General features: G+C 37.1%; 1 protein-coding gene across 1 annotated transcript in view; it reads right to left on the bottom strand.

Moving 5' to 3' along the window:
- The window catches only part of DST (dystonin), a 447,950-nt gene that overhangs the window by 29,191 nt on the left and 391,052 nt on the right, over positions 1–27,707 (bottom strand). The window contains 14 exon segments of the mRNA XM_008572189.1: positions 3,569–3,688; positions 6,451–6,657; positions 6,850–7,005; positions 7,905–8,075; positions 10,969–11,097; positions 11,448–11,645; positions 15,223–15,378; positions 15,715–15,888; positions 19,941–20,042; positions 22,440–22,541; positions 22,671–22,793; positions 24,187–24,413; positions 25,324–25,555; positions 26,795–26,998. Of these exon segments, the coding sequence (XP_008570411.1) occupies positions 3,569–3,688; positions 6,451–6,657; positions 6,850–7,005; positions 7,905–8,075; positions 10,969–11,097; positions 11,448–11,645; positions 15,223–15,378; positions 15,715–15,888; positions 19,941–20,042; positions 22,440–22,541; positions 22,671–22,793; positions 24,187–24,413; positions 25,324–25,555; positions 26,795–26,998 (2,301 nt within the window).

Raw genomic sequence — 27,707 nt, 5'->3', positions numbered from 1 at the left:
AGGAAAAAACAGCATATACTGTATAGGGTTTGGTACTATCTGCAATTTCAGGCATCCACTGGAGGTCTTGGAATGTATCTCCCATGGATAAGGGGAGACTACTGTATATTTTTTATACACAACTCAATGATAAGCTTTTACAGAGCAGGGACATTGTCTCTGTAGGCCTCCCACTATCCTCTTACATCTAGTAATGTTAAAAAATATTTAATAGAAAGAGAGGGGAAAAAATGAGAACTCCTATTGAATATACAATCTCAGGATAAGAAGAAAGAAAGGTCAACTTAACAGTCAGCTTACAATCTAATACATATCAAGAAAATACTAATACAGTGACTCCCAATCCTGGTAGCACATTAGAACCCCCCAGAGGGCAAAATGCTACACAAATGTATAATTTTCCAAAATAATCTCTAGGTTACAACTACTTAATATGTTTTTATAGCCTTTAAAAACTACACACTTGAAATGTTTTAATACTACTAAATTATATTTTGTTCTCTAATAGAAGGCAACTACATCTGGAAAATTTTAAGTAATAAATAACACAATTACAATATCACATAATTTCTACAGTTTGCTATCTGTAAATATTTTTTTTTCATGTTATTCCAAACAGAATGCTAGTGCTTGGAATTACGGTGTTGACACAGATTTTCTTCACACAGCAGACACATAATAAATATGATAAATGAATATAGCATAAATTAAAGATGTTTAAAGACAAAAGACGCAAATGATGAATAGAAAAGACTTCTCTTAAAATTGAATTAATGGACTACTTTGAATATGTATCTCACAGAAATGGCGGCTTTGGCAATAGGTCACACTAGGAAAAATAGAGAATCTAACAGGGTTCTTTGCGTACTGTTGTTTCTAGGATTCTCTTACTTTAATATGTAACATACTTTCATAAGACTACATGAGACAACATCCATGTTCAAGTTCAAATAAGGCATTCTATTTTGAGGAGGCCCTCATTTTTCCATAAGAGGGGAAGGATAGAAGGTGCTGTTCACTATCATTGCTCTTCCAACACTGGATGTGGCAGCTCACTGGCAGAACAAGCCATTCCTAAGCCCTCTTCTAGCCAAAGAACAGATGCTCAATGTTTCCTCCCATCACCCTTTGATCATCATGACCCCCAAAGGTCATCAGACCCACTGATGGATGCAACCAACCTGTGAGAAGATGATGGCTAGAGTTCTGGTGATGAAAAATCTTACATTGCCACTATTTTTTCTAGCCTTTTGAAATTATCATGTTTCAAGCAGTGATTTATATGTAGATACTTAAAATTATAAAACTATTTGCAGACTTCTGGTCAAATGTGGAATAGATGGTGCCCTGCATCATTCTCTCCCACAAATCAATCAATTCACAACTATAAAAAAAGCAATGACAGCCAAGCTGGGGCTACTAGAGCTCAGGGAAAGAGGAGGAGAGACCTATGGTGTGCATGAAGGTGGGAAAAGCCACGAGAGAAAGAAAAAAACCTCTCTGACTGTTTCGAGCCCCAGCCATTTCAAGCCCTGCCTGTTTCCAGGCTGGAGCTGCTGAGCGCATGGAGCAGGAGCTGGCAAAAGCCACAGCTGTGCCCTTCAGATGTAGTTGCTTGGAGGCAGCAGGGGAGAAGAGGGCCTTGTAAGACCACTAATAGCGTTCCCGTGGACCTACATAAGATCAAGGAGCCACAACAACTGAAAAAAAGGAGCCACTCAGAGGCTGGTAAGTCACTGCAAGGGACCTGTGTATGGCCTGTCCCATGGGGAGTGTATGGAGCATGGGCAGTGGGGGAGATGGGCCTAATGGGGGAACACTGGGGCACAGCAAGACAGCTGATTTGCACCCCAATCAGCATAGGATCACTCAGAGGAGACTGGTAAGGAATACAGAATTGCATGGTTTGATGAAACAACTCAGGCCCAGACCAGAGTTTCTACAAAACCCAGGTGCACCAGATCTCACAAGAGCCAGAAGTACCTATAAAGTCAACCACTAAAACTTGAGCTGCCAAAAGTCTTCCACGGGGAATCAGCAGCAAAGCAGCAATTTAGCTCAACTACAGGGCTTAAGTGCTGGTCCTCACAGGAAGTTCCCCCATTTTAGAAGTAGTAAAGGACAACAAATTAGTTCCAGCACAGAGTTTAAGTGGTCGGAACAGCAAATAATCCAACACAGAACTGAAAGAAAAAACCAAGTACCTACAACCAGAGACAAAGTTTGATATTAAGTAGTAAAGGTCTCATTTCACAAAAGAACACCTATAACACCTAGAAGGACTGAAAGTCCCCTGGGCTACCAAGCCAGAAAGTGGGGAGGGCCAGGGGCCTCAGCCATGCCCCTGACACCCACAACCAGTCCCGATGGTAGAGGCTAAGGGATTTGGCCACACCCCACGACATGTGCAACCAGCCCAGCCACAACCACTGAGCTGCAGCAGGATGGATCCCAAGCTCTTCCCAGCCGGGGTGGTGGGGGGCCTACAGCCTCAGCCATGCCCCCTGATACATGCAACCAGCCCAGTGACAACCACTAAGCCTCAGCAAGAAGGGCCCCAGTTTCCCAAGCTGGGGTGGTGCGGGGTGAGGGCTTTTGCCACATCCCGCTGACATCTGCATCCAGCCCGGCAATGAACAAAAACCACTGCTGGAAGCTCCCTGGTCTCCCCCGTGGGAATGAGGGGGGTGCCACAGGCCTCAATCCCACACTTCCTCCTTCTTCCATCTCATTTCATTCCCCGTTCCCCTCTCCCCTTCCCTCCCAACTGCTCCACAACATCATAGAATGTAAAAAATAATAATATTAATAAAAATAAATAAATAAATAAAACTATTTGCAGGAAACACTCTTTTTTTAACCCACATCCTCACCCTGATGGCTGGTGGTGGTTACTTTACAGAGTTATAGAAAGACCCAAATTCAAAAGTGTTGGGGAGGGTAGGAGGAAATGCTCTTTGAATGCCACGCAGGGGGAATACAAAAGGTAGAAAGTATGAAAAAACAATGTTTCTACATACTTCTAGTCTACATAAGAAGCCACTGACTGTATGCCTTGAGGAAAGGGGTGGAATTTTAAACACACACACACACACACACACACACACACACACACACCCAATTTAGGTAGGAGCAACCAAGTTTTTTCCACTCCACTGTTTAATAGAATCTATATCACAAAATCTACATTATTTTTTTACTACAGAATGACCTTCAGGGTGGCATTTGGTCTATGAAAAACAGACATTTGCGAAAAACTAAAATGCCAGTGTTCAAACCGCTACAAATCCTTTATACATTTTAGATTGTAAAGGGCTTCCAGTTTTAATTTTGTATGTTTTTCTTTTAACAAGTAGCCCTGGAATCATTAATGAAATGGTCACTAGGGAGTAAAGACGTTATTGCCACCTGACCTACATAAAGGACAACTGGTTTTAAATTTAATATAGGTTCACATTGGACAGGCTTTATTTTCCTAGCGATGAATAAACACATGATCAAGTAAGAATCTGAAAGTGATCTTGAAGTATACCATGAGACAATATGCTTTTCTTAATTATAGACTCACCTTATGCTGTGCAAGTTGTGTTTTTATTTTGTCTGGATCATTGGCAATTTCCAGTTCAGAATCCAAAGACTTTTCTGACTCTTCTAGCCACTCCATAAGTTTACTCCAAGCTTCATGGAACTGTAGAAGAAATACACATCTTTGTCCAGAAAATTCTGAAGCATACTACATTTGAAATCTAGTATATTTTTTAAACAAAAATTAATATCAATGGAAATGCTGAAAATTATTAATTCCAAATTTCCCTTGAAGAAGAGAAAAGTAATGCTTTCATTAGCAAATTACAAAATGTCTTGATAATGCCTGGCATTTGTCATTGTACTCCATTGTCACTGTGTTATAACTCATTCAACACATCAGCTTTAACGAAAATAAAAATGAGTCTAGAAACAGTAAAGGAGCTCCAAGGAAAACTTCCTTCTTTCCCATTCTTGATCAATAATTAACAAACTCTCAGAAAATGATTTGGGTTTTTTTTGGTCCATTGCTGTCTCTTGACAGATCTGTGTTTACTTCTACCTTAAGAAAGAGAAACAAAACGTGGAGGGAGAAGTATAAAGCTTGTAAACAGGTTTTTAAAAGTATCAATAACAAAAAGAGGCTGTCACATTCCTACATAACACAAAGACAGTTCAACATCTTTATTGCTGCTATCAAAATCCTCAAATTAATGCCTATGCTTTAGATACTGGTTTTATATGTACAAGCATCCAGAATACTTGAGTTCTACCAAAATATAATTCTGTTTGGGAACTAGAACCTTGCAAACATTCTGGTGCTATATATATTTGATTTCAGCTACAGTCTGTTTTCTGTTTATTATAAAGAATTAGCAGGTACTATTGTGAAATTGGTTATAAATTGTTTATCATAATAAACTTAAGTGAACGGAAACATAACAGAAACTTAAGTAATCAAAATAAAATCAGTAGTATACCAAAGCACATTAATAATGAAATAACAAAAAGATATCTAACAGTAAGAACACAATAAGGGCAGAAAATCACAAAGCGCCAGGGCCCACAAGACATTATCTAATTACAAACTTACTCTCCCTGCACATCCCTCCCACAACTCTAATCAATTTAAACAGGAAAAAATGGAGGCCAGACAGGCACACAAATTGCCAGAGTCTGAGAACTATGACCAATATGTGAGCCCAAAACTGAGATATTTCAAAGAAAAAGAAAAAATTAAAGAATCAGCTAGTCCAGGTGTTAAGGAGTTTGACCCCAACTAATATAGGCTATAATAGTTGGATGGTAAGTTCAACAATATAAACACACAGACTCTAACTGAGCCCAAAACTGAGATATTTCAAAGAAAAAGAAAAAATTAAAGAATCAGCTAGTCCAGGTGTTAAGGAGTTTGACCGCAACTAATATAGGCTATAATAGTTGGATGGTAAGTTCAACAATATAAACACACAGACTCTAAGGCTGCTCTTGCTTTCCAAATTATTTTTAAGCCATATAAGTACAGGAAATGCTGTGCATTTGCATTGAGAACTGTAGAAAATCTTTATAAAGTTAATTAAACAAAGTGAGAAAGTAAAATTGATTAAACAGAGAAAGGAGAAAGAAGGTAAGCAACTGGCTACCGGTATCCAAGAAACCTATATAAATTAGATGCTCATAACTCAGGAAACGCCTGTATTATAGATGGCATTGCACCACATAATGTAGAAAGAACAATGTCAGGCTGAGAGTCAGGGAGAAATTGGGAAAGGGCCGCAAAAAAAGTTTACATTATGTAATGATAAAACAAAAGAAAAGAAAAAAAAATTAGAGACAAATTTGATTCCAGAGACTGACTTGTAATGCTGAGCATTTCATGTCTCCCACTCAAAAAGGAATAGAGGGCATGTAACCTACAACAGTGTAATCTGTCACTTCTAAAGCCTTTAAAAATTTATACTGATAGCTTTAAACATTGAAATGCTTGACTCCCATGACATCATTTTGCATCACCCAGCTGTGTCTAACTCCCCCAAACAATGGGTGACACCACCAATGCCAGAAGAATGCAGCTGAATGGGGCAAAAAGAGTAATTATAAAATTCAGCCTCAATATTACACTAAGTTTCTAATAAAAAATCAAAGATATTAACAAAAAAAAGACATATGCCAAGCAAGGTGGGTAAGTCTCTCTTTTCTGTGGAGTACACAGACATACAGAGACACATAAATTACCTCTTTTCTGTGTTTAGTCTAGAACAGAATGTTAATAACAGGTAGACCGAGTAAGGAAAGTTCCTTATGAGACTTGTGAGATCCTCTAGATTAAATAAAAAAGCAGCTCCCCCAAATTCAAAGTGAGATGGAGCTGTTATCAAAATATTAGAGAAATAATGAAGGCTTGTCAATGACTGTTCAGAGAGGTAAGGAGTGACAACCAACTTAGACATAGAATATGCCTTTCCAGAAAGCTGGCTGGAGGGCTACATGTCTGGCTCTCAGTTCTGAGAGTTTGTAAAGAAAGTCTGGCTTCGGAACTAAACAAAAGGTAGCAATTTAATACAGTATGATGCCTCACTTTGAGTATGAGAGCGGAGGTCAAAAGGACAAAGGAAAAACAAATAAACCCAATAAAAGAAATGTTGAGCTTCTTTTTGGGCCTTAATATAATAGCCCATCTATGAAGTCAAGCTGTAATCAGTCTTTTCAAGACTAGTCCCCAGGGCATGAAGTTGCTGCCAGGTCAAAAGTGATGTCAGCATTCAAACTTAGGGCACAGCCCTCTTAGGAAATAAACACCGTGGCTCTGTGCCATGATTGTTACACCCAACGCAGCCTGCAATAAAAGAACTTTAACAACAGATACTTCAACAGCTAGATCTGATGTATTTCCAAGTTCAGAGAATTTTTATAAAGGTTTATTACCTGCTTGGCCCTCTTCCTTGCATCATCCAAAGATCTTCCTCTTTCTACCAACCGTTGAACCACTTTTTCCCATCGACTTTGCACACTAATAAGTAGATTCTTAATTAAGACAACATCTTGTTTCTGACTGAAATATTTCAGATGGGTTCCAGTTTTGTCCAGCTCTATTATCTGCTCACGGTGAGAATTTACTTCATTGGCAAAGACCTTTCCCCCAAAAAAGGACATAATTAGAAACAAGTGAAAAAAGGATCAATCTTTAAAATGCTTCTAGTGCCATAAAGCTGAAATCGTTTGAAAGGACAAAAGAAAGTTTTCAAACTACCAAATTCATGCTCCTGACATTAAAACAGTCTGGCATCTGAAAGAGGAATGATATCCATTTGAGTCACTACATACCTTGTGTTCATCAATTTGAAACAAGACCGTGTCCAAGATAAGACTTGGTCGAGAAGCTATATTTAGGGTCTGTTCAGCCTGGGTAAGCCAGTTGATGAAGTCTTGGAGAGAATTGTGGAACTCCATTGCCAAGTTGAGGGCCTCTTCCAGTTTAATCTGTGAAGACAGATTATTTAGCATTTGATGTTTAAGAGTTTTGGTCATTTTACGTGTTTGTTTCAGTTTAACCATTCTCTGGCAGATTCTTTTCCCACCTCCACTTTACTTATGCACAACTATATTAACTAAACAGCTTATGAATATAATGGGCCTTCACTAAAATACTGGAAAACCATGCTCCTTTAAGTTTAGCAAGAAGCATTTCACTGCAGTTTAAAAATTTTTAATATATACTAAATCATGTTTTTTGGGCATATAACCACAGAATACAATTACTAAACAGAATCATACAATTAATTTTTGGAGTTGAAATACTGTGAAATGTACTACTGTATGCTCTATCAGTGATGGCATATAATCTAGTACTCCTAGACTATCATTTTTCTCATAGCATTAAACAGTAAAATTGAGATTTCTTAGATTATTGTTCTTGTGGTTTTAAAAAAAGTGACCCTAAAACATATTCATAATTTAGCATAAATTTTAATCCCTTCCTCATGGATTTTTATGTGCTTATAAAATACATACACAATCGTCTCACTCTCTTGCTCTCCCTCTCTCCCTCCCCCCTACACATAGCCCTTAGTTACATAAGTATGATTAGAATTAACAATCCAGAATTTGAGTGGTTCACAAAATTTAAAAATATACCTGAGTAATACTTGATCTATGATATATCTTTATCTATATTGAATAGATTCCTTTAACTCTGTTCTCTTGTGTGAAAATAGAATACTATTTTCAACTGACCCCACGAAACCTCCAAATGTACATAAAAAAGAAATTTAAATATGAATCATGAAAAGTTCCACTCCTGATAGTTCTACTCAGAAATAAGGCAAAACCCATGAAATAAAACATCTAAAACACGGATTGTATTACATTAAAGCACATACTTTCCTTTCGTTGAGTTTGGTTTCCACCGATTCCCATTTTTCTTTCAAGTTATTTATGTCTTGGTCAATATTTGTCTCTGCAGATTTGGGGCACCTTGCAAGCATCTGCTGGCCTTTCTGCATCAAACTCTTGTATGTCTCTTCTTTAACAGCAAAGGCAGCACAGACTTCCTAAATTAAGACACCACCAAGTTATATCACTTTTAAGAGAATAAAATCTGAGAGTTCTATTTTTCTAGATCATCAGTCCCAAGCCCCTCATGATATATTTCTCTCTTTCTGGCATAGAGAACAATACTGACACACTTAAACTTTTCACTGTATCGAAACAACACCTAAAACTATAGTCATATCCTGCTTACTGATAAATCTCAGAAATGGTGCTATCATTAGCAATCCAATTTAGCATGCTAAGGTTTGAAGCAATAGTTTAAAAATGCTGCCAAGTGGGCCAGCCCCGTGGCTCACTCAGAAGAGTGCGGTGCTGGTAGCGCCGAGGCCGCAGGTTCGGATCCTACATACAGATGGCCAGTGCGCTCACTGGCTGAGTGTGGTGTGGACCACACTGTGCCAAGGGTTGCAATCCCCTTACCGGCCAAAAAAAAAAAAATGCTGCCAAAAAAGATTTCACTGTATAGTAACTATTCAGCTCTGTGACCTTGGGCAAGTCATTTAACCTCTCTGAGCTTCAGTTTCCTCCTCTGTAAAATGAGGTGCTCTTGTAAGGCTCTTCTTGTACTAAGATACAATTACTATAACATTTTGTTGGTATAATCTTACTCCGTATTCAGAAAACATGCAAGGGATAGAAAGTAAAGAACCAGTACAGTAGGACATTTAAGTTGATTAGTCAGACTAGAAACACAAGAGCCAAACTTGTGGTACTATAAGAATTGTTTCCATTCATAACATTTTTAAAGCTTCCAACTGGAATGCAGTGTGTATCTTCTATAGAGAACATAAGAAAATATTGCATAAACAAATTCAAAATTTAAGATCAATGAAACAACAGTTGCCCATCATTTAAAAAATTAAAATCAGTCCTATTTTACCGATTCAATTATAATGTGGGCCAAATCATAGCTCCCACTGAAAAATGGTATATTCTGTGTCTAGCTAACATTTTCAACTTTATAATTAAAAAAAATTGAGATATAATTTATATACTATAAAGTTCACCATTTTAAAGTGTACAATTCAGTGTTTTTTAAGTATATTCATAAGATTGTGCAATCATTACCACTAACTTGCGAGCACTTTCATACCTCATAACTTAACATATTTACAGTATCACCTACTAAAAGTTTTAAATCCTAAAGCAAAACTTTCATTTATAGCTAAAAACTTAGGGAAACATAACACTGTGGGTTTTGTACCTTTCTTCATTTCTAGCACAACCAAATCAAAAGAACATTAATGAAATGGTACTAAAAATATCCATAACTTTTCAGAATTCTTTAAATCAGAATTTCTTAACCTGTGAATTATAGAGGGTTATAGCAAATTCATTTTAAATATCCCTCCCAAACCAAATATGCTGATATGTAACATTTTTCTAAAAGTAAGGTATTCTAAAGATAATCTCATTGCTTTCGAGTTCTTACTTATATTCTTCCAAATTAACATTTCAAAAATATTTATATTATTGGAGAATAATCCCAAGCATCTACTTGTTCAAGAGTTCATTTCACTTATAATTAATGGACACTGTAACAGCTAAGCAAGTACTTCCAGGAAAGGAAGGAGCTATCTGGAAGTCACTCAGGTTTTATGGAAAAGGAAGACAAGCACTTCCAAGTTATTGTTTAGTCAATAACTTTTTCAGTGAAACAAAAGGGTGTCCTGTGTCACCACAAAATAACAACAATAAACCACACACAATAATTTTCTAAAACAATAAATATCCCTTAAAGATTTCTACAAAATTCTATACTGGATTAAAAGGATTTATATTAACTGTTCAGGACAACGGTGAAATGAATAAGAAGTCACCTATTGTCATAATCTGTTTTATTTCTTTGCAACATCTACAAAGTGGTCACTCCTCTCCAAATCACCAAATTCAAAATTATTGCCAAATAAGTGCAGTTTTATTAAGATCTTACAAGGTTAGACATCTACTAAAGAATGCAGACTTTCATGTTACAATGGCCCATTTCTGTTGCCAAATTTCAAAGTATTTCTTTTATCTCCCAAGATGCTAATTATCACAATGTGAATTTCAGCAAAATCATGCAGATTCACAAGTGTAAAAATTAGAGGAATTGTTTTCAAAATCTGAAAGACTGTTTTCTCTTAGAACTTTTAGAACTGAATTATAATGGGACATAAAATGTCAATAAATGAAAGGTAGTCTAAATTTAATTTGCCATCCCTTACTGCTATCAAAAAAAGGCCAGTGTTTCAAGTTTCATTACTTTTCCCTCCTCATTCTTAAGAGTTGACAGTGCCACAGAATCTGGGTGGGAACAGCCCACAGGCACAATGCTCCCCAGATTGGACAATGAAACAAAACAAAAGATCTAGTGTAGGTGTGAATCTAAAGAGAAAGGTCTATCTTGACTACAAAACAAACAACAAACGAACAAAAAAAAAAGATAAAGTTCTATCATCATAAAAACAAGCAGCTTTAAAAGAATAAGAACATATTTTGTAGCCTTCCTTGAAACCAGGTGAGAATATCATGTTTATAACAATAATTTATTGGTCAATTCTGATTATTTTGGAGATTTTTCTTTATACTTCAATGCACAGCAGTTTGTAATTACACAGTGTTATATTACTACCCATACAAGCTTATTATTTCGTGGGAGAAGATTTGCTTCTAAAAAATGTCTAGACTTCTAAAACCTCTTTTCACTTACTGACACACTAACCTTTGAAATAAAGAATAGGTTCCGACTTGAAAAATTTAATCAATAAATGGTGCTGTTCCTAGCACACATACACAGTGATTTCTGCCATAAAACTGTATATTCTCCCATGATTTATGTATCACCAGGGCCCACACCAAATGGTCAGTTTGTTAATCTGATGCTAGAGCTGTAGGAAATACTGTACTTACCATATGGGCATTAAGCTGCTCCTTGGCTGTTTCTGGTAAACCTCCCAGAGGTTTGGATGCCAACAGATGTCGCTCCGTGTCTGTCAGCCACTGCTGCAAATCCTCAATTTCCCCATGGAACCCTTTGGCCTGCAGTGATAGGGAGTTTTAAGTTTGGGCCACAAACACTGTTACTTTCAAGTAGAAAACAAGGTTCAAATAATCTCAGCCTGCTCAGTCTCTCTATGCATGCTTAAGCACAGCCAGGGGCCACTAGGTTTGCCTTGTCTTTCTCCATCAGGATAGCTCTGGTCGATAAGAGTATTATGCTAAGAACGAGAAAGCTGCGCTCTCCTCTGCTCTGTTCTTTATCCCACTTATTTTCACCCTTTTCCTTGAGGTACAAAAGTTAAACAGTGGTCTGTGAACTAATGAAAGAATTCCATGCCATTTTGGTCTTGAATGCTATAGAAAGTTTCAGAACTTGTTCTCTTATTTACCTGGCGCAAGGCACCATCCAGCTGCTGCTTCCTCTGTTCTGTTTTTTCCAGAATAGTTTGCCAGCGTTGATTTAAAACCTCTAGCTTGTTCTGAAGGTTGCTTGCTTCTTCTCCTGCACTTGATTCAATTAGATCATTTCCTGCTTTGTTAACGGCTTCCACTGTGGACTGATGGGCTAATACATCATTTTGGAGCACCTGAAAATATTAAGATAACACCACATTTACTAGTTTGTAACGTGTTAAGATCACTTACATTGCAATTGTTTTATTTTCTGATTATCAAACATTCTGAAACAAAAACATCATATAAATAGAATTTTAATATTAAGTTTTAAAATGATAGACTTGCTTTCCCTTACGCTTCAGCTTTCCTGGATACACTGTTAACCTCCCAACATCCCCTGAAATGACTGTGTGAGGACATTTCCCTAGTTATTCTCATTAGAATGACCTGGTAATTGGTGACATTAAGTATCCAAAGATTATAATTAAACAGTTAAAAAATTTACTTGATTGAAGCTCATCTTAATTAAACTTAATCTTCATGACTTAATTTTTAAAAATTTTTACTCCTATATATACATTTTCAACTATAAAATGATCATATCTCGAAGATATGCAATGTCATATCTTACAATTAGCATTCTAAAAGGGAAAAAAATAACCACAGAATATTCCTTTATTTTCTCTCATTGAGGGGCACTAGAATTAACTGCCAAGTTAAAAGGAATCCAGGGGCCCCTAACACTAAAGGGAAAGAGATTTCACCACATATCAGGGATACTCAAGCCCAACATTCCAAGGTTTAGCTGTTCTCTTACTAGACAATACATATATGAAATGCTTACTACAGATCCAGCAAATTATGCCTTCCTTTTATGCAGTGGAAAAATAAGAATGGACTAGTAATGCTTAAAAACACTAAAATGGGGGCCGGCCCGGTGGCGCACTGGAGAGTGTGCCGCTTGGGAGCGTGGAGGCGCTCCCGCCGAGGGTTCGGATCCCATGTGGAGACCGGTTCCCGCTCACTGGCTGAGCGCGGTGCATGTCGTATAACTTCGTATAATGTATGCTATACGAAGTTATTACGGACATGTCAAGCCCAACATTCCAAGGTTTAGCTGTTCTCTTACTAGACAATACATATATGAAATGCTTACTACAGATCCAGCAAATTATGCCTTCCTTTTATGCAGTGGAAAAATAAGAATTGACTAGTAATGCTTAAAAACACTAAAATGGGGGCCGGCCCGGTGGCGCACTGGAGAGTGTGCCGCTTGGGAGCGTGGAGGCGCTCCCGCCGAGGGTTCGGATCCCATGTGGAGACCGGTTCCTGCTCACTGGCTGAGCGCGGTGCGGGCGCAACACTGAGGGTTGCGATCCCGTTACCGGTCAGTAAAAAAGACAAAAAGGAAAAAAAAAATAATAAAATAAAAAAAAATAAAAATAAAAACACTAAAATGGGGCAAGAATGGTAAGTACAGAAAGCAGCCCCAAGGCTAAAAATAATCAATTTGTTTTACTGAAAAAGAGTTACTCTTTAAAGAACAAATACAGCATGAGTAATATTTTCCTTTCAAAAAGACTATGCTTACATTTTTGAAAACCAGAAGAAACCTCCCTGTAATGTTAGTAAAAGTCGATGATAACCCTATCCTATACCCATTGACTTAGGGTTGGCATCTCTCATCCTATATAAGACATCACACATCTGGAAGGAAATCCCAGACCAGGGAGGAGAGCAGTATAACCATCTGAGATCACAGTTTCTCTGCCTGTATTTATTCATTTTCTGAGGCATCTGGGGAGGGTTTTTCAAAGGCTATGAAAACAACTGAGTAAGGAGTTATCTTTATAGAAAGCATGTACTTTGATATGTTAACAGTAGGAATTATTCTCAAAATGTAAGATTAACTACCCCCATGGTCAAAATATAAAAGATAATTCTTTTTTAATAGAATTATCTTAAAATTTAAAAGAATTTAAATAATTCTTTTTAAATGGTCCAAGTTCTGCTACAAAGTCCGAGCCTAGGAGCAGAAAAAAGAGAGAGAAGGAGGGAAACATTTCCAACTCTGCTGGAAATTCTGAGTCCCCTAACTTTCGATCTTTGAGAAATGGGAAAAAAAAAACAGATAAACAGAATTGAAAGTTCCCGGGCCGGCCCGGTGGCGCACTGCTACAGTGCGCCGCTTGGGAAGTGTGGCGGTGCTCCCGCCGAGGGTTCGGATCCCACATACAGACTGGCCGCTCACTGGCTGAGCGAGGTGCGGGAGCAACACCGAGGGTTGCGATCCCGTTGCCGGTCCCGGTCCGGTACGGGCGCGACACTGAGAGTTGCGATCCGTTGCCGGTCACGAAAAAAGACAAAAAGGAGAAAAAAAAAAAAAAAAAAGAATTGAAAGTTCCCTACTGATCCCCTGCCAAAATAACTGGATAGTGTGCCTCGTTCTTCTACCTCTACTATATTAACCACAGTTCCTGTCATTGATGGATATTACTTTTAAGACAACTGCTAGATTTATAAATATGTAAATGCATCTATAAACTCATACTGTGAGAATAAACATTATTTTCATGCACTCAGTCTGACCAGTCATTATTGCTTAAAGCAAAGGTATAATGTAGCCATTAAATAATGAAGCAGGCTTCTATATAGACACTAATTATGCAAAATAAATATTAACTGCTTAATCAAATACAGCTGAATAATGACTATCAATGTAGACAGAACCAGATAAAAGAGGAAGAAAAGTTTAAATTAGGAAACTATTACTGTGTAGAAAAGTATGAAAGAAGAGCTGAAACAATAGTCAAAAACTATATATCATGATCTTAAAGTGCTAAAAACCTACCTTTTATTTTAAGAATGTTAATAAACATATAAAATAAACATTTTGTATTTGATAATCTAGGAACATTTATTTAAGGTTAGGATTTAGGACTTTGAAGATACCACTATTAATGTGAATATTAAAGTCTATGAAAGATAGTTGAATATAAAATAAACTCTACTGTGCAGAACCTTTCATTCATTAAGTCTAATGACTTAAGGAACAGGGAATGATCTATTAAGAATTGTCATCAAATGTCACGAAGGTGACAATGACATAAAACTGCTTTGCATATATCTCTTAAGATAAAAACTTTCAATTTATAAGTTTTAAATCAAGTGCAAGACATAAAACTCTTTTACACATAATAAATATTTTTAAAAATGAATGCAGGAAAAAAAGAGAAGACACAAAAGCCAGTCAAAAATAAAAGTGACACAGAGACAAAAGGACAAACCCCAACATGAGAGATGAACAGACAGAATTATGTTAGACATGCCAAACAAGCTGCAAGTGAGAGAGATTTGGAGAAATGACCAGAGGAAAAACACACACAAAACCTGTGGTGGAACAACAACATTTTGAGCTTGTGATTTTTTTAGGCTCTGCCCAACAACTTTTAAACATAGTCTAAGTTAACTAACCATAACAAGTATAATTAAGGATTTAAATCTTTAGTATTTGCCATGCAATCCTAATAAAATTTAGCCACAAATTTCCTGCACTTGCTGTGTTTGATAATAATTGCCTTAAACAAAGAGAAAAATATTTTGATTATGATCTTTTAAGAAGTGTGTTTTAAGTAGTTTAACCTTTACTTATAAATGTCCAATATGAACTTGTGTTAAAACCATAAAAAATAAAGATGCATAAAAAAGACACATACTGAAAAAAATCTGATGACACTAGAAATCCATAGAGAAATAACAGCTACGTACGTGATGCTTGGCAAGTTCAATTTCAATGGCTTTAGGGTCTCCTCCAACAGGTTTCTGTTCACCTAGCAACCCCTCGGTGTGTGTCAGCCATGCCAAGAGCTCATCCAGAGCATGCTGGAACTGACCCAGTGCTAGCAGAGCACCTTCCAGCTTATGCTACAGAAAGAGTGGAGAGGAAGACAATCCATTTATGAATTCATAACGGCATACATTTATAAAACAAGGGCAAATAATCAATTATTTCATGCTGCATAAATCCATAAGCATAAGCAATCAAGCCTAATCATCATATCCTTCTACATTTTAAGTCTGATGCTCTTTGTGGTTAAAAAATGGCATATGAGAAGCAGGAAGAGTTCTAATGAAATACGACAATTTGGAGGCTTCAAAAGTTTATGTACAGAATCACCTAATTTTATGTTTAATATTTATTTTACATTAATATCTGAAATTGAAAACGTATAACTTCTTAACAGAAGTCTTGGTACTTACCTGTCTGTTGATAATTCGCTCATCCAGGCTATCCCATATCAATTTCAGTTCCATTAATGGGTCTTGAACAGTGTGTTTGTCACTCTCTTCTGTTACTTTCTTCAGCAAAAGTTCTGCTTGATGGTTCAATCTTTCCATTTCTATCTGTTGTTGATAGGCCTCTGACTTAAATTGCTATTTTTTTAAAAAAAGATACACAAGGAAAATATTTTAAGAATCAATACCTTTTAAAAGAATTCTATGGCTTAGATCTTTATTCTAATTTACACTTGTTACTGAGGAGAGGTAAAGAGGAATATAAATCTAACATGATACTTATCAATGAAAGACTTACAGACTAAAAAATAAGGGAAATCTCTCTTTTACTCAATGTTTTCTGATGGAAAGATGTTCCTATTTATAATTCTGATATTTTATTTTTGCTCTCTACAATAAAGAATTAACAAATTTCAAGGCTGAACTTATTCCAATATCTATTATATACGTTCCAAAAATGAGTTTTGAAATTATAGAAAAGGGGGAGTTCTGGTCAAGATGGTGGAATAGACGGTCTCCAGCATCACTCTCTCCTACCAATCAACCAAATTTACAACTATAAAAATGTAACATCAGCCAAGCAGGGGCCGCTAGAGCTCAGGGGAAGAGGAGCAGAGACCTACGGAGTTCATGAAGGCGGGAGAAACTACGATGAGAGAAAGAAAAAGCTGCTGTGAGCATTTCGGGCTACAATGGCTTTAAGGCTCGAGCTGATGAGAGCATGGAGCAGGAGCTAGCAGAAGCCGCAGCTGTGCCCTTCAGATGGAGTTACTTGGAAGCAGCAGGAGAGAAGAGGGCCTTGGTGGCCCCCAGGACAGCAAGACCACTAATAGGGTTCCTATGGATCCATGCAGGAGCGAGGAGCCAGAACAACTGAAAAAAGGGAGCCACTCAGAGGCCAGTGAGTCATCGCAAGTGGCCAGAGCAGGGCCCATCGCATGGGAAGTATTTGGAGCATGGGCGGTGGGCGAGATGAAAATACTGGGAGAACACTGGGACACAGCAAGGACAGCCAACCTGCACCCCAATCAGCACAGGACCACTCAGAGGAGAATGGTCAGGAATGCAGAATTGCATGGGGTGCAGTTTGATGAAAAAACTCAGGCCCAGATCAGAGATTCTACAAAACTCAGATCTACCAGGTCTCTGGAGAGCCGGAAGTACCTATAAGGTCAACCATTAAACCCTGAGCTGCACAAAAAGCCCTCCCTAGGAAAACAGCAGCAAAGTAGCAGTTTAGCTAAACAACACAGCTCAAGTACTGGTTCCCACAAGAAGTTCCCCCATGTTAGAAGCAAAGGACAAAAAATTAGTTCCAGCCCAGGCACACCACCAGCACCTTGGGGCCTGCTCAGTGACCAGAGGCATGGAGAAGGGGACCAGACCTCTCTCCCACAACCAGGCACACTGCACTAGCACCTCGGGGCCTGCCCAGGGTCCCAGGGCATGGAGAAGGGGTCTGGACCACTCTCCCACAACCAGGAACACCGCACCAGTGCCTCCGGGCTCGCTCAGTGACCTGAGGCATAGAGCCAGGAACTGGACTCTCCTCCCACAACCAAGCACACCACGCCAGCACCGCGGGGCCCACCTGGTCCAGAGGCATGCAGAAGGGGACTGGACCTCTCTCCCACAACCAGACACATTGCGCCAGTGCCTTGGGGCCCAGCTGGGGACCTGAGACATGGAGAAGCAGACTGGACCTCTTTCCCACAACCAGGCACACCAAGCCAGTGCCTCAGGTCCCGCCCAGTGACCTGAGGTATGGAGCCGGGGACCAGACCCTCCTCCCATACCAGGCACAGAACGCCAGCACCTCGGGGCCCACCTGGGTACCCAAGGCATGGAGAAGGGGACCAGGCCCTCCTCCCACAACCAGGCACATGGTGCCAGCACCTTGGGGCCTGCCCAGAGACCTGGAGCACGGAAAAGGGGACCAGACCGCCCTCCCACAACCAGGCACACCAAGCCAGCTCCTTGGGTCTTGCCCGGAGACCTGAGAAATGGAGAAGGGGACCAAATACACCCACAACCAGGCATACGGCCAGTGCCAAGGAGCATACCAAAAACAGCACCTCCACGTGGGTGACCCAATACAGCCACCACAATAACCATGGCTGCTGCAAAAGTGGCTAGACGCCACAGCCACCACGCAGATGGTCTGCCAACCACGGGAGTGCATTCACACAAGAAGAGTCACCAGCAGAGACAAAGAAAAGAAGAGGATGTCTTTTTCCACAAAACCCATTTTAGAGTGACAGAGGAAGTATCTGCTCTATGATAATATTGGGGGACCTGATCACATCTATCAGCATAGGACAGATCATCTAGGCAACAAATTAACAGAATAACCATTATTCTTTCAGAAGGAGAGAAGAAATCTAGGGCAATTAGAGTGGGGAGGGGGAGGAAATGGGGCAAAGGGAGAGATTGGACAAGGGGCATAAAGAATAATTACCATTTGTAACAACATATATGCTAGTAATATTGATTTAATCAACATATCTCAATGTTCAACCCCAAAAATATGTATAATTGATTTTGATTCAATAAATTAAATAAATAATTTTTTAAAAAAAGAAATTATAGAAAAGAATAAAATAAAATATATAGACATATAAAAGCCAGGAAAAATGTCTTAAGAAACTCAAATTAATATTTCCTGCTCTAAAATATACACATATCTTGCATCCCCCTGATGATTTTGTTTTCTGTGGCTGTGCTGTGTTCATTAATATTTAGTTATTCCTATGCTTCATCCAATGCTAACATAGAATAACATTATTATCTCCCCTGGTGCTTTCTAAGGCACTGTCATATATTTAATAACCTTGGCTTTGCCAACCAAAAGGTTAGCAAATGGCTGCTTGTAATAGAAAACTGTCCCTTCATAAAATACTTATTTCAATATGTAATAGTAAATAATTAATGGCTAAGCATTTTCTTAATTTTTTTTCAAAAATATGAAAATAATAATTAAAAAATAACTAAGCGAGCAATTGCTACATTCAAGTAACTCCAAGAAACTTACAAGAAAAATAATTTTATCCTCAGTTTACACTGAGGACACAGAAGTAAGACAGATAACTTTTTCAAGGTCATTTGGCTAATAAGTGTATGAACTAGAACCTAAACTCAGAAAAACTGATTTCAGAGTGAACACTTCTAACCAGGCTGTTATATGAAAACCTCTGAGTATCCAAAATAAATTCTCCTCCACACCCGTAATTGTACATAAAGCATATCAGGTGTTTACAACATGACCAGATAAAGTAAAAACAGACAAAAACTCAATCTAATGACAGTAACAGTAAAATTACCAAAAAGAAAAGTGTTTCTAAATGAAATATTCTACATCACATTTAGAGATTAAATGCTATAATTTTAAAATTTTACATTAAAATCTAGTAGATGGAGACCTAAAATTAGGATGGAAATAGCTGATCCCATTCTGATGACTGGCACATAGGATTTCAAAGAAGAAAGATACTAGCCAATTTCATGTCTGGAGTTCACAAACCACAAACACAAAAATTACAGAGGAAAGTGATGGAAAACAACAAACATTTACAAAACGAACATTTTGGGAAACACGATTATAACATGGATATGTCTTTAGCCCGATAGACTAAATGAATTAGAACACACTGAAAATATAAAAATGTTGCTGTATGTCTATTGACAATAATACATTACTGAATAATAAAAGCAAGTTATAAAAATCCTTACAGTATGATCTAAATGTGTCTCTTTCTACACACACACACACACACACACACACACACACACACACACACACACACCTCACCCCATCCTGTTCCAAAATAAGTATAGCTGAAAGACTATAAATCAAATGTTAAGAATGGCTGTCCCTAGGTACATAACATCATTCTGGCTGACTTCAAAAAATTTTTCTCCTGTTTGCTTATTTGCATTTTCTGATTTTTCTATAATAAACAGGTACTAATTTAATAAAAAGAAAACAACTAGTATGTTATTACCTTTATTTAGTGAGCACTTATATACTGCTTACTATGTGCAGGCACTATAGATATTAAAGTAGTTTTATAATCGAATTGTAATATCTCAATTACTGTAAAATAAATAAATTTGTGTAAAAAAAATCCCATGAATCAAGAACTTAAAAATGTAAGGAAGTCTTTGATAAATTCGTCAGCCCCCACACATACCTTTAGCTCTTCAATCTGCTGCTTTACAGTTTCAAGATCTGTTCCGATTGGAGACATTGAAGCTAATTTACCACCTGCAATATCTACCCAATCGAATATTGCCTGTAAGACACATTAGTCCATGTGTTGTTATAATAGCACATTTGTAATTGCTACAACATCTCAAGTGTTATAAAAAAGTACAATCATAAATCTACAAAGATATTATGGATTTAGTCTACTTTATAAAAAAATTAAGATGGTCAACCTAAGTAAGTAAAAGCAGCAATATACTGAAACAGTGGTCCCAAAAATTAAATAGATGTAACTTCCAATTCTGCATCCAAGTTTGCAAAAGAAAACTTTCAGGATTAATGAAAAAATCGGTTTACCACTTTAACAATATATTATATATTTATATATAGTATAAGAATAAATGTCAATGTAAAATTTCTTTCTACTACTTAAATATTATGAAGAGATATATATATTTTTTCTGATTAAGTAAATTCACTGTATGTGTGTGTTTACTTATTTCATAATCCCACAAATATTTGTGCTACTTATTTAAAAGTAAAATCTCTGCTTAGGAAATGTTTATTCTTTCATTTTTATTCAATAAAATTTTTTTAAAAACACTGAATATGATCTTAAAAAAAAAAAACAGAACTTCCAGAAAAAGTTCATTTGAAAAATTTTTTGTAAATTCAATCACAGGAAATAAAATTCTCTATTTTATTACATCTACTTAAAAGGCAACCTATGCAAATACATTGAAAGAAAAAGATTTAAACTTACCTGTTTATTCAAATAAGCAGTAATTTTATTGTTTAGCAGTAGAGCAAAATACGTGGCTCAACCAAACTCTTACATATTATTTAGATTAGCATTAAAATCCTGCACATATAAATGATTAGCATTAAAACCATTACTGTGAATTGCAACACAGGCTTCAGAATCTCCTACTTTACCTATTCTTTTTAGGTAATATAAATATTCTAAAAAGGCTCAACTCATATTTTTTTCAGGTACTGAATATATAACAAAACTGTTTTGTACTTTTAAAAAGTTGTCAGACCATTAGCAGGGAGGGACATCTTGGAAAATATCTAATATTTTTAAGTTATCATTAATCGACCCTGATTAAGAGCTTGGGAAATAAAATATATTATACTTTACCATCAAAGCTTGAAACCTCTGGGGCATCTGGAGCTTTCAACATCTGGTAACAGCTAGCCAGAGCCAGGTAATAAGTCAGCTGCCCTTGGTTACCGCAGGTGATGCTACTAACGCACAACCAACAGGACCTATGACGGGCCTTGTTTTTACAGTAGTGATGATGAGTCTGCATAAGTCATGGTGTCTTGCCTGTGACCTCCAACATGGCTGCATATGGTGGCAGTGCCATCTCCAGCCACTGAAGAGAGTGCAACTTAATGACTTGGAAAAGGTATGTGAAAATCATGACCTGGCCTCACAGACAGAAGGATAGAGCACAATTTAGTTACTGGCCATTGATACCTAACCAATAAATAATCACTTTGGTTAAAAAAAGGGGAGGAGGTGTTACAATAATGTGTTATTTGTAGCGAATTTTTTCATATATTTCCAAAGTTCAAAAAACCTTTCAGCTGGCATAAAGCCTGGCTTGTGACATTTAGTTTTACAAATATAGAAATGGAGAGGCATAATGAAAAAGGAAAAGATGTTCTCATCTGAGCTTTAAAAATAATATTCACATAGTGTATGGAAATACTTTGAAAGGCTTTTTCCACACGGTAAGAGGGATGAAAGATTAAATTCCAGCCTGTTAGGAAATGGAACAAAGTGAAGGAAGGTAGGAAGAGAAATAACCCTAAGTTGGCCTCAACTAACAAGAGAATTTTTAATATTAAATAAAACAACCTATAAATGGTTAATGAACTGAATGAGAACTCTTAAGAGATGTGAAAAACAACTATTAAATGAAATTATATGTATGGAAAAGAAGAAAACACTTTTTATATACCAGATTATGACCTAATAAAATAAAAATCTATTTTAGTACATGGAGAACATGGGCTTCAATTCAAATTTCTTTACTTCTGACTTTAGTTAAACTTGGTGATATTTTTAGATAGTGTTTACTCCTTTCATCTTATCCCACTCAACTTGAGAACAGAATTCAGATTCAGTTCCATTTCACTCTCTGGTACTGAGCCATTTATGAAAAATACTGTGTGGGAACATTTACTTTCACTTAAGAAAAAAACATTAATATATTTCTTTGCAAAGCAAATTTCACTGAATGTATGTATGAAAATGCTTTTAGATGTGTATATAAATCTACACGTATCTGAAAGGTCTTCTGAAAGATAAAACATGAATTGAAATACCCAGGGCAATCACAGGAACAGGTCTGCCTACAACTGCATACACACTTGCAGTCTTGGGGCAGTGCCCAGGTGTAAACTTGTAGACATCAATGAGTCCACTTCCTCCTTCCAGCTACGACCAGCAGACACACTGTGACCCCCTCACCTGCAGTCCATCCTGGTACTGAACCGCAGCCTGCATCGCCTCCTCAAGTTTCTCAATCCGGTCTTTCCAAGCTTTATTTAGAGAATCCCATGCTGAATTCAACTACAATATAAATGTTCAAACTCTTTTAGTGTTGTACTTTAAATTTTCAGCTACTTTTAACAAGTATATTTTAGTTAACTAAATTTTTTCAAAACATGCAGATAAGAGTAGAAGAGAAGCCAGCTGTACCTCATCTATACTCTTCTTGACAATGGGTTTATCGGGTTCCCCACATGCAGCAATGAGTTCAGAGCCCAGGTTAATAACGATATCCAGCTCCTCCTGTAGTCCATCTATTTCTTCCCTTATGGCCTAGAATAAGAAAATGACAGCCTTAGAACTTTAAAGAAAACCACACTGAAACTAAAAAGATGTACTCAAAGATACTAATGGTAGTTATTCCTAGGAGGCAGGATTATGATCATTTGTATTTTCTTCTTTCTAAGTTTTTGCAATAAATTTTTTCAAGAAGAATGAACAGAGGAAATATTTTAAAGGAAAAACAGCACTCTGAGCAACAAATGCCAAATGTTTTTTATAAAGACAGTATTTAAGAAATAATAAATAATTAAGACGTACTGTAACAAATAACAGAACAAAATATTAACAATAAAGCATAGAAAAACAGTTTGTTTTCCAAACCAACTGGTTTGGCAATATATATTTAAAATAGACATAAGTAAAATATAAGTACAAAGACTTTACACTAATTATTTGTTAGTAGATTAAGGATGATCTAGCTTTGGATTTACATTTTATGTCATTACCCTAGGACCTGTAAACTACAAAAACACTACAACAGAAATGTGGTATTCTACCTTTGCTCTCATCTTCTTGGTTAAACATATTTATTCATTCAGCAAACATTTAATAAGCATGAACCAAGCCCTAAACTAGGCACAGGGGATACAGAGAAAGACAGATACAGCTATTCTTCTCTAGGGGCCCATGGTCCAGTAGGAAAGGCAGAGGTATAAACAACAGTAAGTCATATTCGTGTAGAGTCCTTTGCACGAGGAGAATATTATAAAAACAGAGATGGACTAACTCTGCTGAGAATATAAGAAAGGATTTTACATGGGGGTACTAATCCAACAGAACCTTGAAGTTGGAGTGGAATTTGCCACAAGAGTGGCAGAGAGAATATTCTAGGGTGAAGAAATAAAATGTGCAAAGGTACAGACGCCAGAAAGAGCAAAGCAGTTTTGGGGAAAGCCACTTTCTAACTACTGGATGAGAAGGAGCTTGGTAAAGGAGCAGTTGGAAAAATGGCTTTGGAAACATAGACCTATTCTAAGGAGTCTGGACTTTATCCAGCAGGCAGTGCATGAAGCTGAGGGGTTTTAAGCAGCAACACAATACAAGAGCTGATCTAGAGAGATGATCGGCATCAAGGCTGGAGGGCTGGCAAGGAAAGAAACTATGCACTTTTGATTGCTTTGGAAGCCAAAAAGAAGAGATAATGAGGCCCTGAAATAAGGCAGAAGCAGTGGGGATGGAGAAAAATTGTTTTATGTATTAGTTTAATATGTAGTCTCCAAGTGAAATTGTGGGTGTACTCTATCTCCTACCACAGCACTATGCATTCCACTTTCAAAACCAAATATAAATTTTAACAGAATAATTCCTAATATTTACCAAAGGGATCCAAGTTTCATTATACCACAACTTATTTTTTTTAATTTAAATAAGATTTTCTGCTTACCTCTGCTGCTTCTTGCTGTTGTTTTACCACCGAGGGATCAATTCCAGGATCCTCAAGGTCTCGGATGAAATCTTGAGTATCTTTAGTGGTAACTACCAAAGACATGTGATCGCACCAGAATTTTTCTGCTAGTTCCATTACATCCAGTAGTTTGGTTTCTCTTTCTTCTACCAGTGTGTGTATGTTCTCCCAAATGAAGACCATTTGGTCAAGCTTATCCTGAATAGCTATGGAGCACATCAATATCAACACGGCACTTGGTTAGCCCCATTTAAGCAATAAAGCAGAATATTTTAGTTCACACAGAAAGCAGGGATTCAATTTGCTAAGTTTCTAAAATTGGACCAAATTTTGGTTGACTCCAGTCTAGTGGGTGTCAATGGGCCCAAAAGCCTATCCTAGACTGTGCAAGATTTATGGGTCTCCTGCTCCTGCTGAGACAAGGCTCTTCCTGACAAAAGCAGATGCTCAAAGCTAAGTGAGCTCAGAGTAAACCCAAGTTTGCCAAGTTTCAAGTTCACCAAGGCTTAATCCCTAAGAAAGGGAGATAACTACCTAAGTATATTCTTTATGCTCTCCAAATCAAGAAAAGTTATCTGCTCAGTGTCAGGAATATAACAATGCAAGAAATATATTTTTGACTTGTTTCTAGAGTACCCTTACCATGAATTTCCACTTTTTTACACAGACCACTGACCTATGCACACGCTCTTCTTTCTGATTCCCAGCTCATACCTCTAAAATGGCTGGCTGTGGTTGCCGTTTCTGTGGCTACGGGACCAGGTATTGCTATGTAAGGTAAGGTAGTGGAGTCAATAATGATGAGAAAAAGTCCCTGGCTGGCCTTATTAACATATGCTTTGACCAACTAGTTTAAAAGACCTACTTTTTGAACTAGTTTAGAACACCTGGTTTTTGTATAATGGCGCACTTTGTATCCAACTGATTGATTCTACAAACATAGGAAGACATTAACAAGGGATTGGTGCACAGAGCCCATCCACCCTACACACGTATTTGTAAACCTTTCTAAGATCTGGCATTATGTTATGCAATTGGACTGTCAGTAAACAGCATGAGAATTTAGAACTGTTTTAAAATTAAAGTTCAATTGTTTCTTCTTTCCAACATCATTACCTTTGGCAGATATGTCTTTATCAGTGCCCCCAGATCTAGCAATCATTTCCTCTCCCCTCTGTTTAAGAGTTTCATACAATGGTTGTAGCTTTTCCATGTCCACTGACACATTCTTATTTTCACTGATTTGCTCTTTGATCTTCTCAACCTCAGCAGAGATGGAAGGTGGCTGCTTCAAACGCTCCACAATGCGTTCCAGACTCTCAAGGATCTGGTCAATCTTGTCATGGAACTAATAGTAAAACAAGGGGATCACTTATGGGGAAAAGAGCTGTAATACCAAATATAAAATTTAAATTAAAAACACCTATATATGTCACAATTAAGAACTAAATCTTAACCTTTTTGTCAACATATCCAACCAAAGAGTACACCAAGCTAGTAAATGAAGACATGGCTAAAATCATGACCTGTATGTACCTCTCTGCATCATATGATTTAGAAGACCAGACTTCGCACCTTATAAGTAATTGAGTATATTCATTAAGAAGTGGTATATGTTAATATGTAATTGGACTACCTGGCAGAAGCATCTATTTTACCTGTTTGCTTCACCTTGTTAAAATTCAAATTAATTTTAAAAATTAAGTTCAATCAGCCAGGTGTTCATATATCAAAACTGATTTCTTCATTTTTAATGATTATTTTGGTATACTAAAAAGTTATATTATTAAATGTGAAATTTATGGACAGTTTGATTAGATTGAAGATGTGTTTTTCCTAAACTGGAAAAATGTTAAAAAGTTAAGCAAAACAAAACATACCCAGTGTTGTACCAGAAGTTTATGTCTAATTCAGGGTCAATCACATAATCAGATGCTTGTGAAAATTTTAAAGTTATATTTGCAAAGGTACCATAGACAATTAAGCAGTTACAAAAACTTGTTCATTCATAGCTTCTACACTATCCTCAAAGTTAAGGAACCATCAAGTGGGATTACAGAAAATGGGCCACTCTAATATCATATCTAATGACAAAAACCAAACCTTGAAAATGAAAAATACATAGGTTCAAAATTAAACTTCTTGAAAAAAGATATTTTCAAAAAAGAAAAAGCATCAATTTCCAACTTTTTTTCCCTTTTATTCAGCCTATCATTCAGTCTTTCTTCCTATTGCTTTCTTAGGAGTGTTATATTAATAATGACAATAACATTTTCTTTTATCTCTCCCAGGTGGCAAATATTATATTCCTCTCAGGATAGATGCTGAATTAAATATTTGGAAAATGATGACAACTGTATGTTTCTCTAATCATTGGAAATTATTTTTTACTGTATCTGCAAACAGGCAGAGAAATATAAGGGCTGGACGTAAGCAAATATCACCTCGGAGAGACAAAGACATCAATACTCAGAGATAATGTAATGAAATAATTTCAGTGGAAATTTAATCAGGAGATCCAGGAAAACACCCTTCCATGCTCTGCTGTTTGGAAGAACTCAATTCTATTTCTGGTATAAACAATTACCTGAGTCGATTGAGAAATGGCTTCATCCAGTGCCACAGCTCGCTTTTTGACATCTTCTTTAATTTGACTGTAAAGAGTGTCAGCTGCCACATACTTCTCTTGGATAGAAAAGCCTTCCCCTGGGCTCAATTCCAGTAACTGCGGCCCAGTTTTGTTCATCTTATCTATATGAGGCTTGTGTTCGGCTATCAACTCTCGCAGTTGCTATAACAAACCAAATAGCTTCTCAGTATCTCAAGGTCACACCTCTGTATTACAGCTGTCTACACCCCCAACGCATCCAACTGGCAAGAAACTCCAAACAAACGTCCTCCCCATCACTAGGCATTCAACACATGATGGTTCATACAACTCTTTGCCGAGAAGAGACAGCCCCGACACAATAATTAAACAACAGTCTGGTCGTGCCAAAGCCCCTTTAAGTGCACACACAAAAATGCTGACTGAGTTAAATAGTGAATCCCAGTTCACCATGCCTTTCATACCCAAAACAGCACATTTTGACAAGAGCATTAGTCAAGGGTCATATTACACAAAAGGATTCTGAACTCACTATGTCCCCAACCTACAGAGACCAAGCTATAATCAAGGTATAACTCTTGGTGTTCCTTTCTGCATACTCAGGACATATACAAAAAGAAGGGTGGGAAGGAGAAAAAAGGGAATGGAAAGAAGCTAGATAAAGGGACATTAAGGTAATGTAAGCCCACAAGGCATTGCATTTATATATGTAACCAATATAAATGTATACACATACATATTACATTATATATATGACAGATATAATATATATGACATATATATATATGAATGAGTCTGTTTCCATTTGTTATTTTAAAATGTTAAAGGTTGCAAGGGCAATCAATCTATCAAACACACAGCTATACACTGAGGATTATTTGTAAGGTGTATT

The sequence above is a fragment of the Galeopterus variegatus genome, unplaced genomic scaffold (genome assembly GCF_000696425.1).
Source record: "Galeopterus variegatus unplaced genomic scaffold, G_variegatus-3.0.2 Scaffold763, whole genome shotgun sequence".
Lineage (NCBI taxonomy): Eukaryota > Metazoa > Chordata > Mammalia > Dermoptera > Cynocephalidae > Galeopterus > Galeopterus variegatus.
This window is presented reverse-complemented; position numbering and strand designations above follow the sequence as displayed.